A 12,971-nucleotide genomic window follows, 5' to 3' on the forward strand; every position below is an offset into this window, starting at 1 on the left:
ATAATCAGGATGTTCACAGAAATGGTTGAGTATGGTCACAAAATAGAGGAAAAAGTGAAGGCTATGCAAAGTGAAATGAAGAAAAATATACAGGGAACCAACTGTGAAGGGAAGGAAACCAGAACTCAAATCAACGATTTGGAGCAGAAAGAAGAAATAAACATTCAACCAGAACAGAATGAAGAAACAAGAATTCAAAGAAATGAGGAGAGGCTTAGGAACCTCTGAGACAATGTTAAATGTTCCAACATCCAAATCACAGGGGTGCCAGAAGGAGAAAAGAAAGAGCAAGAAATTGAAAACTTATTTGAAAAAATAATGAAGGAGAACTTCCCCAATCTGGAAAAGGAAATTTACTTCCAGGAAGTCCAGGACACTTACAGAGTCCCAAAGGAGCTGGACCCTTTGGCACCAAGGCACATCACAATTACATTACCCAAGATTAAAGATAATGAGAGAATCTTAAAAGCAGCAAGAGAAAATGAGACAGTTACCTACAAAGAGTTCCCATAAGACTATCAGCTGATTTCTCAAAAGAAACCTTATAGACAAAAAGGGGTTGGCAAGAAGTACTCAAAGTCATGAAAAACAAAGACCTACATTCAAGATGACTATCCAGCAAAGCTATCATTTAGACTGGAAGGGCAGATAGAGTGTTTCTCAGATAAGGTCAAGTTAAAGGGGTTCATCATCACTAAGCCCTTATTATGTGAAATGTTAAAGGGACTTATCTATGAAGAAGAAGAAAAAGATAAAAAACTATGAACAGTAAAATGACAACAAACCTAAAAAAAATAAAAACAAACAAAAAAACCTCAGCAAACAACTAGAACAGGAATAAAATCACAGAAATGGAGATCACATGGAGGGTTATCAGTGGGGAGGGGGTGGAGGGAGAATGGGGGAAAAAGTATAGGGAATAAGAAGCATAAATGGTAGGTAAAAAATAGACCGGGGGTGGGGGTGGGTGTTAAGAATAGTATAGGGAATGGAGAAGCCAAAGAACTTATATGTATGGCCCATGGACATGAACTAAGGTGGGAGGAGTGCTGGTGGGAGGGGGTATGCAGGATGGAGGGGAATAAAGGGGAGAAAAAAATGGGACAACTGTAATAGCATAATCAATAAAATATTTAAAAACAACAACAAAAAAAGATCATCAGTTGGGGGGAGTGGTTGGCAATAGGGATGAAACAAGAGTGGACATTTGTTGATAATTGTTGAAATTGGATAAGAAGTAGATGGGCTATTTTTTTTTCTTTTTCTATTTTTTAAGAAGAATTTCTCTAACCCTTTGTTATAAGCAACAGGAAAGATGCAGTTGCCATCAGCTGAGATGGGTGCAAGTGGAGCAAGTTTGGTAGAAAAGATGAGTTTGGTTTTCAGTATGTTGTATCTGAGATGTCAGCTAGACATCCAGGTGTTTGCAGATACTAAATAGGCAGTTAGACATATAACTTTGGGATTTGGCAGAGAGGTCTGGGCTGGAAATACAAAGTTGGAAGTCATTAGCATATTGATGGTAGTGATAGCAATGAGACTGGATGAGTTCAAGGAGGGAGCAAGAGTAAACAGCTTAGCGCACAGTAAATGCTCAATAAATATTCATTATAACCACATGACTAAAATTATTTTGATTTCTTTCTCTTTTGAACTCCTACAGCACTTTTATTATATCTTGTATTATAGTTAGTTGTGTACATGTCTCATCTCCCCTATAAATGTTTAAGTTCCCTGATGATAAGAACTAGATATTAACCATTTTTATAACTAGTTCCCTTCTCCACCACCATGGAGTCAGAATGGTGCCTTGCACACAAAGGAATTGAAATTAGTAAATGAACTTGAGTTTGTCAAGAAATTTTGTGTTTGAGAGAGACCCAAATTGAGAAGAGGGCCTACAGCTGACCAGCTGGCTGGAAAAATTAAGCTACCTGGAAGGGGCAGCTGCCTTGGTGGGGTTCTGTTACCTTACCTCCAGGGCCTTATCTATATTTGGGTGTGGCAAAATCAGGGAGCTCTGTAAAGGTTTGAGAATTGGGTTAGAATGAACAAGGATGAGGAACAAAATATAATATATAGATACAATGGAATATTATTCAGCCTTAAAAAGGAAGGAAATTAAGACACATGCTATTAAAATTATAACATGGATGAACATTGAGGACATTATGCTAAGTATAATGTGCCAGACACAAAAGAACTAATATTGTATGATTCCACTTATATGAGTTGCCTAAACCATAAGTAAAATGGTGGTTATCAGGGGCTGGAGGGAGAAAGGAATGGGGAGTCATCATATAGTGAGAACAGAGTTTTAGTTCGGGAAGATGAAAATTTCTGGAAATGGATGATGGTGATGGTTGTAAGACAATGCAAAAATATTTAATGCTGGTGAATGGTGAAGTATACACTTAAAAATGGTTGAAATTGTATATTTTATTATGTATATTTTACCACACATACAAAAATGAATAGGAACAATGTGGAAAAATGTTAATGATATGTGGATGTAGGTGAAAGCGTCTATTAAAGATCACTATACTATTTTCTTAAGTTTTAAAATTTATTATTAATGAAAGAGAAAGAGAGACATCAATTTATTGCTTCATTTATACATTCATTTGTTGCTCCCTATGTGTACCCTGATTGGAGATCAAGAGATCAAACCTGCAACCTTGGCATATTGGGACAATGCTCTAACCAACTGAATTACCTAGAAAGGGCTATATATATATATGTATATATATATTATATATATATACACATTTCTTTTTATTATACGCTATTTTTGAAACTCTTTTGTTGTTCTGAAATTTTTGTCAAAATAAAAAGCTTACTTAAAATTCACAGGAGGAAGTTCTGTAGGGATAAGATACAGACCAGTTGAAATGGCTTTAACTGCAGGGGTTCCAGGTACCTACAATTCAATCAGGCTAGTGTTAGGAAGTTAATATAGTATCATAGGCAATAACGTGAATATCTTAGGTAATCTTTCACATTTTAATTATATCATCATCTCTTTGCTGACCTAACTTGTTTGTAAGGATGTGGAGAAAACAGCTTTACAGTTTCTCCTGTTTTCTTCATATTATTTTAATTATTATGGATTCTTAGATTATTAAGGATACCCATATTCGGTATTCAAATAAGAATACATTCTAAAATTAAAAAAAAGTTTAGTATCAACTGCTTTGCCATTTCTTTGTTACTCCTCCTCCTCAATTATGGGCATATAGAGCCTCTGCAGTTAGACTGGGTTCAAATTCTGACTCTCTTTCTTGCCAGCTTTGAGACATTGTAAAAATTATCTGATTTCTCTAAACCAGCAATTTTCAACACTTTCATCTCATGGCATACATAAACTAATTACTAAAATTATGCATCCCACCAAAAAATATATTTTTTGCAAGTCTGCCAAAAAAAAAAAAGGTATGATTTTGATTTAGTCACACTGGATGGCTATTGTTATGTTGGCTGTCATACTTCTATTTGACAATCTAAGCAAAAAGAGGTCACTGCCCCTGAGTGAATAATCAGATATAACATGTTTTAAAAAATTCTTATGGCACACCAGTGTGCTTGCTGCAGCACAGTGGTTTAAAATCACTGCTCTAAACCTTAGTGTCCTTATCTGTAACCCTTAAAGAGTTAATGAGGCTTTTTCATGAGTTAATGAATGTACAACAGAGCACAATACTGAAGCTATATATGAGAAACCTATTACCAACATCATACTCAATGGGCAAAAACTAAAAGCTTTTCCCCTAAGATAAGGAACAACACAAGAGCATCCTCTTTCACCACTTTTATTCAGCATAGTATTGGAAGCTCTAGCCAGAGCAAAAAGAAAAAGAAATAAAAAGCATTCAAATTAGAAGGAGGAATTAAAACTGTCATTATTTGCAGATGACGTAATTGTATACATAGCAAACCCTACAGGCTACATCAAAAAACTACTTGACGTAATAAGTGAATTTGGCAAAATGGTGGGATACAAAGTCAACATTCAGAAATTGAAGGCATTTTTATACACCAGCAATGAAATATCAGAAACAGAAATTGGAAAAAAAATCCCATTTACTATAGCAACAAGAAAAATAAAGTACCGAGGAATAAACTTAACTAAGGAGGTAAAAGACCTGTATTCAGAAAACTACAGAACACTGAGGAAAGAAATTAAGGAAGATACAAATAAATGGATGCATATACTGTATTCATGGATGGGAAGAATTAATATTATTAAAATATCCATGCTACCCAAAACAATCTATAGATTCAATGCAATACCTATTAAAATACCAATAATATATTTTGGACATTTAGAAATATTTCAAAAATGTATATGGAACAAAAAATGACCCTAGATGGTCCCAGCAATCTTGAGAAAGAAGAGTAAATTAGAAGGGATCACAATACCTGATATCAAACTACAGGGTTCAGTGCAAATAACACCCCTTTTTTATTATAAAACCATAAACATGTAATTCTGTAACATAATAATATCACACTCAAGCACATCATATGACATTTTAGGTGAAATGTTCAAATTGCTATCCATCTCATGTGAGATATTCACATACCCCACCAACCACACTCAAGCAGGGCTTACTTCTGCTGGATCTTGTATATTGCAAGGCCACTGTAACCAAAACTGTCTGGTACTAACATAAGAATATACACATTGATCAGTGGAATAGAATAGAGAGCCCAGAAATAAACCCGTATCTCTATGGTCAATTACTATTTGACAAAGAGGACAGGAGTATAAAATGGAATAAAAATAGGCTCTTGAATAAATGGTGTTGGGAGATCTGGACAGATACATGCAAGAAAAATGAAACTAGACTACCAACTTGCACCATACACCAGGATAAACTCAAGATGGATAAAAGACTTAAATATAATCCATGACACCATAAAAGTCCTAGAGGAAAACGTAGGCAGTCAAATTTCAGATATCCCATATAGCAATATTTTGGCCGACATATCTTCTAGGGCAAGGGAAATAAAGGAAAGAATAAACAACTGGGACTACATCAAATTAAAAAGCTGCTGCATGGCTAAAGAAAACCTCATCAAAATGAAAAGGGAACCAACAGTATGGGAAAACATATTTGCCAACAGAGCTTAATCTCCAAAATATATAAAGAACTCATATGACTCAACACAAGGAAGACAAACAATCCAATTAAAAAAAATGGGCAAAAGACCTGAATAGACACTTCTCCAAGGAGGACATACAGAGGGCCCAGAGATGTATGAAAGGACACGCAACATCAGTAGCCATCAAAGAGATGCCAATTAAAACCACAATGAGATACAACCTCACACCGGTCAGAATGGTCATCATTAACAAATGAACAAACAAGTGCTGGTGAGGATGTGGAGAAAAGGGAAACCTAGTACATTGTTGGTGGGACTGCATACTGGTGCAGCCACTATGGAAAACAGTATGGACATCCCTCAAAAAACTAAAAATGGAACTGTCTTTTGATGCAGCAATTCCACTGCTAGGATTATACCCTAAGAATCCTGAAACACCAATTCAAAAGAACCTACGTACCCCTATGTTCAGAGCAGCGTTGTTTACAATAGCCAAGTGCTGGAAACAGCCTAAAGTGCCCACTAGTAAATAAGTGGATTAAAACTGTGGTACATTTACACAATGGAATACTACACAGCAGAAAGAAAGGAGGAACTCCTACCTTTTGTGACAGCATGGATGGAACTGGAGAATATTATGCAAAGTGAAATAAGCCAGATGGCAAAAGACAAATACTATATGATCTCACTTGTAAGAAGAACCTAATAAACAAAATAAACAAAAGAGCAAAATAGAACCCGAGGCATGGAAACAAGGAACAGACTGACAGTGATCAGAGAGTGGGGGAGGGGGATGAGAGGAGAGAGAAGGGAAAGGGTCTAGTCAAGGAATATGTATAAATGACCCATAGGCATGGACAACAGACTGTGGGAGTGGAGGATGGGCAGGGCAGTGGAGAGCAACGGGAAAAATGGGGACAACTGTAATAGAACAATAAAAAAAATAATACAGAGCACAACACCTATCACCTAACAAAAATTTAATACATGTTATTAATTATATCATTGGTGTATGGCTGGACATGATTGAATAGGTCCAAGTGCAACAGAAGGTCAGAATTAATTGTATGTTAAATGTAAGTCAGTGTGTAATACTTTAATATTGCAGCTTAAAGGTCTATATAGCCATGAGTGGTGTGGCTCAGTGGATTAAACGCCAGCCTATGAATCAAACGTTCACCAGTTTGACTCCCTGCCAGGGCATATGCCTGGGTTGCAGGCCAGGCCCCCCATTGAGGGCACAGGTGAGGCAACCAGTCGATGTATGTCTCACCACACATCGATGTTTCTCTCCGTGTCTTTCTCCCTCCTTTCCCCTTTCTCTAAAAATAAATCAAATCTTAAAAAAATAAAATATTTTTAAAAAGGGTATATAATAACTTATCATTAAATTTAGTGCTTGTGATATCCTCAGTAAAGTTCTCTGCCACTGAGTTCCCAAACTACCGGTTTGAGAGGAAAACTGTGAAGCAAATTTAAATGTTGATGAATAGTTTCTGGGAGGTAGAATTAAACTGTTTGCTTAGAGAGAAGTCTGTGAGGAGACCTCAGAAAAAGACTAAGTATATAGAATTTATGTTTATTGTTTGATTGGTTGAAATATGTTAAGGAATTATTGACCAGATGAGATGATTATAGCCTTATGGAAATTAGAGAAAATGGCTTTAAGCTCTAGAATAAAGGTTTTAAGCTGATTAGAAGAAAAATTTCTGACAGTGAGGTTTTTTTTAAAGCTTTAAAATGAGTTAACACAAGGTCTGATGGAATTTTCTTTTCTGGGGGGACTATAGAGGAAGACCAGATTTCTCTCTGTCTGATGTGTCTTAGGTAAAGATGTTCCTATAGATAGGTAGATGTGGTGATGGTCCTTTGCAGTCTTAAGAGTCAATAGAGGCCTTTAGTTCACCCAATGGCAATCAGTTGCAGCCTCAGTGGGCAACCATCTGCCTGCATTTTCTGATCTACATGGGTAATTTAATGATTAATTAAATTGTCATACTACTTAACTAGCAATTCACAGTTTTTCAAGGCTCTTGTTTTATTCAGTAATGAGAATGGCTCAGGCTCATTTCTTTATTTATCTATTTATTTTTGTTTATTGAGATTTAATTTATCCTTTTTAGTGTATAGTTTATGAGCTTTGACAAACACAGTTGTTTGTCAAATAATCAGGAAGGCCTATTTACTTATGCCTTGTTTGGGGAGGGGAAATACAATAGCAGGGCAGAGGAGAGCAAAAATATAGTGACTTTTTAGGGATTTTTATGGGAATCAAGATCAAGATTTGCCCCAAAACAGGAGCTAGTTGTTTGTGCCCTCTTAAATTGAGCAGATGAATTCACTTTGTCTGCCTAGTGAAGTTAGTTAATAGTAACCTGACCTGGTCCTTTCATGATTAAATTTATTTGGTCACCTGTCTTCTGAAGCATTAGGAATGGAAGGAGAAGTGTCAACTATAAATTATAAACTTCAAGATGAGGAAGTGGCATGAGTCTCTCTGTGTTCCATTCCACTTTTGTTCCACTGATAAAACATTCTGGGGACCCTAATTATATTCTAGCTATTCCAACAATATATTCTAGGTTTTTCAGGAAAGTTTTATTTCAAAGAGCCTGTCTTTTGAAATAAATAGCCATAAGTAACATATTCAGATGACATCCTTTGATTTTTGGTTTGGAAAATATGATTGCAATAATTTATAACAGCAGGGAGAAGATTGGTTAGTAGGAAGCTTCACTTTAGCTTAGCTTATCTCAAATGCTGAATTGGATGCTGAATTTTATAGGATGGGAGAATCATGGTTGGGCTGTGCCTAAGTCATTCTGGGCCTGAGGTGGAGAGAGAAAACTCTCTCTCTATTGAATGCCTACTACGTACATGCTTACATAGGTTTTCTTATTGACAGCTGCTAGGTGCTTCTCTTGTTGACAGCTGCTCTGACTAGAAATGCATCGCAGATCCAACCACGTAAAAATCACAACCCAAAACCAACAATAACAAAAAAAAACCAAACATATTCCTTGTGGGGCCTAGTTCATTAATACAAGTCACAGCTGCCGCACCTTCTGTAAGACCCTGGCACCATAATTAGGATAATAGACTCTCAGGTCTTGGAGGGATCTTTGAGGTCATCTAGTTAAAGAGGCAGCAGCTGTTCTCTTCATCCCAGAGTCTGAGAATCACTATGCTCAATTCTCTCAATGGGAGGTGCAAAATATGACTGGAGCTATAGTCTCCGTAGGCTGCAATCCTATAAAAGATAGGGCAACGGTAAGCAAACGTGAAGCTTGAACTGAGTTCCAGATAAAAAAAGGCAATGGAAAAAAAAAAAAATGGTTTACTGGGGTCCTCAGACAATGTAAAGGGCGGGGGGGGGGGGGGGGACGAAAAACTGGAGGAGATGTAATGTGAGGCTTTTGAAATCAGGTAGAGGCCCACAAAAGTGATCCTGATTGACACAGGTAAACCCCAAAGAGTCCTCTCTCTCCGGTTTCATCAGCTTTAAAGTCCTAGTCTACCTGGATTCTCTTCTTTGCCCTTTTATTAGAAAGCTGGGAAATCCTCTCCCTTTCCACAGAAGGTGAGAGAAGGGGCATTAAGTGCATGAACGATAAAAAAGGTCTTTTTTCTTATCTGAGTAGTGATGCAAGCAATTTTCCTGGAGGCTAGGGAATATATTTCACTCCCTCTCAAGGTCCCTTGGTTCAAGGATACTGTCATTCTAAGGTTCTACAAGGGGGAGGGCCAGCAACGTCCATGCTGTCATGGAAACAAGCCGCCGTGTTCCTTTTTCCTACGTGGGGCGGGGCACTGGGCCTCAGTCACCAATCATCTACAGGACTTTTTGAGTGGCAGGCAGCAGCAGCGAATGGGCGAACCAATACTGCGTGACGCGCGGGAACAGGAGGAGTTCGAGGCCGGTGGCGGCGGTGGCGACAGTGTCCATCTGGGGATAGAGCTGGAGGGACCTGGGGAGCGGGCCGAGATCTCTAACTCGAGCGCGAGGGACCCCCCGCCGGGATGCCTGGTACTATTTGGAGAAAAATGGGGGCGCGGTCAGCTCCGAAGGCTCCGGTTTTGGGTCTGAAGGAATGGCTGACCGGAGGGGGCGGGGTGGCAAGCATGGCGGCGGTAACTGGGAAAGGGTAGGAGGGCCCGGAGGAGGGGGTGGGGAAGCATTAGCTAGGAAGGCTGAGTGGTCGTGGGGAATCGTGAAGGGCTGTGGGGGTTCTGGCGAACAGAGATTGCAGAGCAGCCTTTTGGGGTGGTGGAGTCTCCAGAAGGACGTAGGGAGAGTTGTGGGGGATGGAAAAAGGGGCGGGAAGAGAAGAGGTTGGGAAGGAGGGGAAAGGGTGTCAACGGGAAGGTGATGGAAAAGGAGAGGGAGAGGATAGGCAGGCTGATTGTAAATAATGAGGGATCGGGTCGTGGGAGATATGATAGGAAAGTGCTTTGCAAGATCATAAATATAGTAATGTTCTAATTGAAGGAGCACTAGAGCGGTCCCCATTCCCAGCTCCTGTACTTCCCACACCATTATTTAAGCTCAAACTGCGAGGAAGGCTAGTAGGTTACACAGAACTAATCTTTTGTTGTTCCATTCCAGGGGAGCAGATGGACCCTACTGGAAGTCAGTTGGATTCGGATTTCTCTCAGCAAGACACTCCTTGCCTGATAATTGAAGATTCTCAGCCTGAAAGCCAAGTTCTAGAAGATGATTCTGGTTCTCACTTCAGTATGCTATCTCGACACCTGCCTAATTTACAGACACACAAAGAGAACCCTGTTTTGGTGAGTGCTATCTTGTTTGGAAACGACTGAGCAAATTTTTTGTTTTTGTTTTTCCTAATCTAGACCAACCAGCAAATGTAAGTACTTAGGAGGTCACTGTCTTTTGGTACAATTAGTTGGGATAATGAAATCAGCTATGTTCACAAAGACGTATGTCTCATTCTGAATTAGTTCAGATATAGTGGGGATATTATGTATGCATATTTTCTAGGATGTTGTGTCCAATCCTGAACAACCAGCTGGAGAACAAGGAGACAGTAATGGTGGATTCAATGAACATCAGAAAGAAAACAAAGCTGCAGGTGAGGCGTTCACAGTTATCAAACCCCTTCTGCAAGGGTGCGCTTGTTAGAGTTGGGTGGATTTAAACATGTGGTTGTGAATGTGTGTAAGGAAGTCTAGCACAGTACCCGGTACATAGTAGGCACTGAAAAGGTTGGTTTTCTGTAATATATCTGATTAGGTTTGTATGGCCTGCATTCCTGAATTTGCATTAAAGTTTAGGGGTAAATGCCTTTTGTGCTAATATCCAATTGTGTCTTTCAGACCCTATGGATTCTTCTCATCTGGATACATGTGGTTCCATCAGTCAGGTCATTGAGCAGTTACCTCAGCCAAACAGGACAAGCAGGTAAACTAGTGTTTGAAGGAGTTTATTTACATTTATAAATGGATCAGTTCTTTTGTTCTACCTTTGCCTCATCCCAAGGATAAGGGATTAATCTTATTTTCTGAAACAGCTGGAATATCTTCTGTGCCGGTAATAAAATTTTTTTACACCTACATTATTCAAATTGTGATCTATCTTTGTGCATGTGAAACAAAATAAACATTCCTTATTCTTAGCATAGCTATGACTTATTAGTGGGGAAAAAAAATATCAAACAGTATTATCTATATTGTCAAAACTGTTAGGCATACTTTCCACCCACCAAAGTACTTCACTAGTTTTAGACCCAGAATGTTTAATTCATACCCTAAACAATGTTCAGTTTTTATTTTGTTTTATCATTGTCCATCTATTGAGCTTATCTTCAATGCTAGGCACTAGATTGGATGTTTTTATTGTGTTTTGATAGCTTATTATATATTCTAGATACAAGTCCTTTGTAGGATATGTGGTTTACAAATGTTTTTCTCCCATTTCTGTAGCTTGTCTTTTCATCATCTTCAGAGGCTTTTCCACAGAGCAGGTTTTTAAAAATATATTTGTTTTATTTATTGAGAGAGAGAGAGAGAGAGACATTGACATTGATTTGTTGTTCCACTTATTTATGCATTCATTGGTTCCTTCTTGTATGTGCCCTGACCAGAGATCAAACCTGCAACCTTAGCATATTGGGACGATGCTTTAACCAACTGAGCTACCTGGCCAGCACGCACAGAACAGGTTTTTAATTTTGATGAGATGATATACTCTGGTTTCTCTTCAGATCATATAAATCTTTCACCTTTTAATTTTGATGAGATGTGTTAAACATTTTTAACAGAATAATACAAATACATAGTTTAATTTAAAAAGAGCTCATAATGAATGGCTAAAGAGTCCTCTTCCATCCTTGGTCCCCTTTCACAGAGACAACTCTATTTTAAAGTGTTTGTGACTTTACTTCTTTGGAAGATTATTCTTCTATCTTTTAATACTATTGTAAAACTAAGTAACACTATTTCTGCCATTTCTTGTTTTATCAGATTAAGACAATTGAGTTCCATAATTGAAGATGAGGATTTACTCACAACAGTACTCTCAATTTTTGTGATCATTAATTCTTTTATTGGCTACTTTTGTACCTCATATATTTAAACCTTTGTTTTCTTCCATCAGCTTTAGACAGTGGAGAAAAGTTTGACATGAATACTACTTTTTGTCTATAATTAAGCCTTTTTTGATACTACTTAAATTTGTAATGAGTATTTTATTTTGGAATAATTTTAGGTTTAAAAATTTTTTCAAGATAAAGCCTCTTTTGATTTACCCAATCATTCTACAGTTGTTTATTGAGTATTTCCTATATGTCAAGCACTGTTGACTTTTGGGGATACAAAGTGATCAGAAGAGAGAAAAATCCTAGACCTTAATGTAGCTTACGTTCTTGTTACAGGATATAGCAATACATGATAAATAAGTAAAAGATATAGTCTGTTAGACACTTATAGGACTGAAGAGAAAAATACAACAGAAGAGGATAGGAACCGGCATAGGAGTTGCAAGTTTAGACAGAGTGACTTAGGGAATGCTTTGCTGTTGTGACATTTGATTAAGAATCTTTAGTGATTAAGTGATCTCTGTTGTTATCTGGAGTAAGTGCAATTCATGTATAGAGAACAACAAGTGTAAAAGCCCTGAGGCATGAGCGTGCTTGACATTTTTTTGCCATGGCAGGAGGAGTGGGAGGAGGAGTCAAAAGTAAAGGGGAAACTAGAATATATAAGATCTCATGGGCACTGTGAGGAATTTGGCTGTTACTCTTAGTGAGATAGGAAGGCACATAAGGATTTAGCATGGGATTGACATGATCTGGCTTAAATTTTAACAGAATCACTCTGGCTGTTGAATCAAGAATAGTCCGAAGAGTATACAAATTTTATTTGTTGATTATGCCTCAGTAAAGCTGGGAAAATGAAAATAAATAGAAATAAAAGAAGATATTTAAATAAAATAATAGTAATAAAGAGAATAGACTGAAGGGGGAGCAAAGGCAGAGGCAGGAAGACCGACTAGGAGACTATTGAAATAATTTAGGTAAAATGTGACAGTGGTGAGACCAGAGAGATGGACGGAGAATAATGAGATTCTAGGTTTTTGAAAACAGGATTTAAAGACATTGAATATGAGAATAAAGAAGGAGTAACAATGATTCTATGTTTTTAGTTTGAGAAGTAGGAGAATTGAGTTTTTAATTGAGATGGACTGCAGGAGGAGGAAGTCAGTTTTAAACAAGTTAAAGTTGAGCTGCTCCTTCCTCCCTTCCTCCCTTCCTCCCATCCATCCTCACTTGAGAACTTTTTTTTTTTCCATTGATTTTAGAGAAAGAGGAATGGTGGGGGGGTGGGGAGAGAGAAACATCAATGTA

The 12,971-nt window shown here is 37.8% G+C and overlaps 1 protein-coding gene across 4 annotated transcripts in view; it reads left to right on the forward strand.

Annotated features, from left to right (window-relative positions):
• The first annotated feature begins 9,008 nt into the window (after positions 1–9,008).
• Positions 9,009–12,971, forward strand: part of TP53BP1 (tumor protein p53 binding protein 1) — a 68,768-nt gene continuing 64,805 nt past the window's right edge. For all 4 annotated transcript variants that reach the window (XM_054565507.1, XM_054565509.1, XM_054565508.1 and 1 more), the window contains exons 1-4: positions 9,009–9,133; positions 9,713–9,897; positions 10,109–10,199; positions 10,444–10,528. In XM_054565507.1, coding sequence (XP_054421482.1) covers positions 9,127–9,133; positions 9,713–9,897; positions 10,109–10,199; positions 10,444–10,528 — 368 coding nt within the window. In that variant the 5' untranslated portion in view covers positions 9,009–9,126. The remainder of the gene's footprint in view (positions 9,134–9,712; positions 9,898–10,108; positions 10,200–10,443; positions 10,529–12,971) is intronic.

The sequence above is a fragment of the Pteronotus mesoamericanus genome, unplaced genomic scaffold (genome assembly GCF_021234165.1).
Source record: "Pteronotus mesoamericanus isolate MK-2021 breed Mesoamerican mustached bat unplaced genomic scaffold, CSHL_Meso_final contig_164, whole genome shotgun sequence".
Taxonomy (NCBI): Eukaryota; Metazoa; Chordata; class Mammalia; order Chiroptera; family Mormoopidae; genus Pteronotus; species Pteronotus mesoamericanus.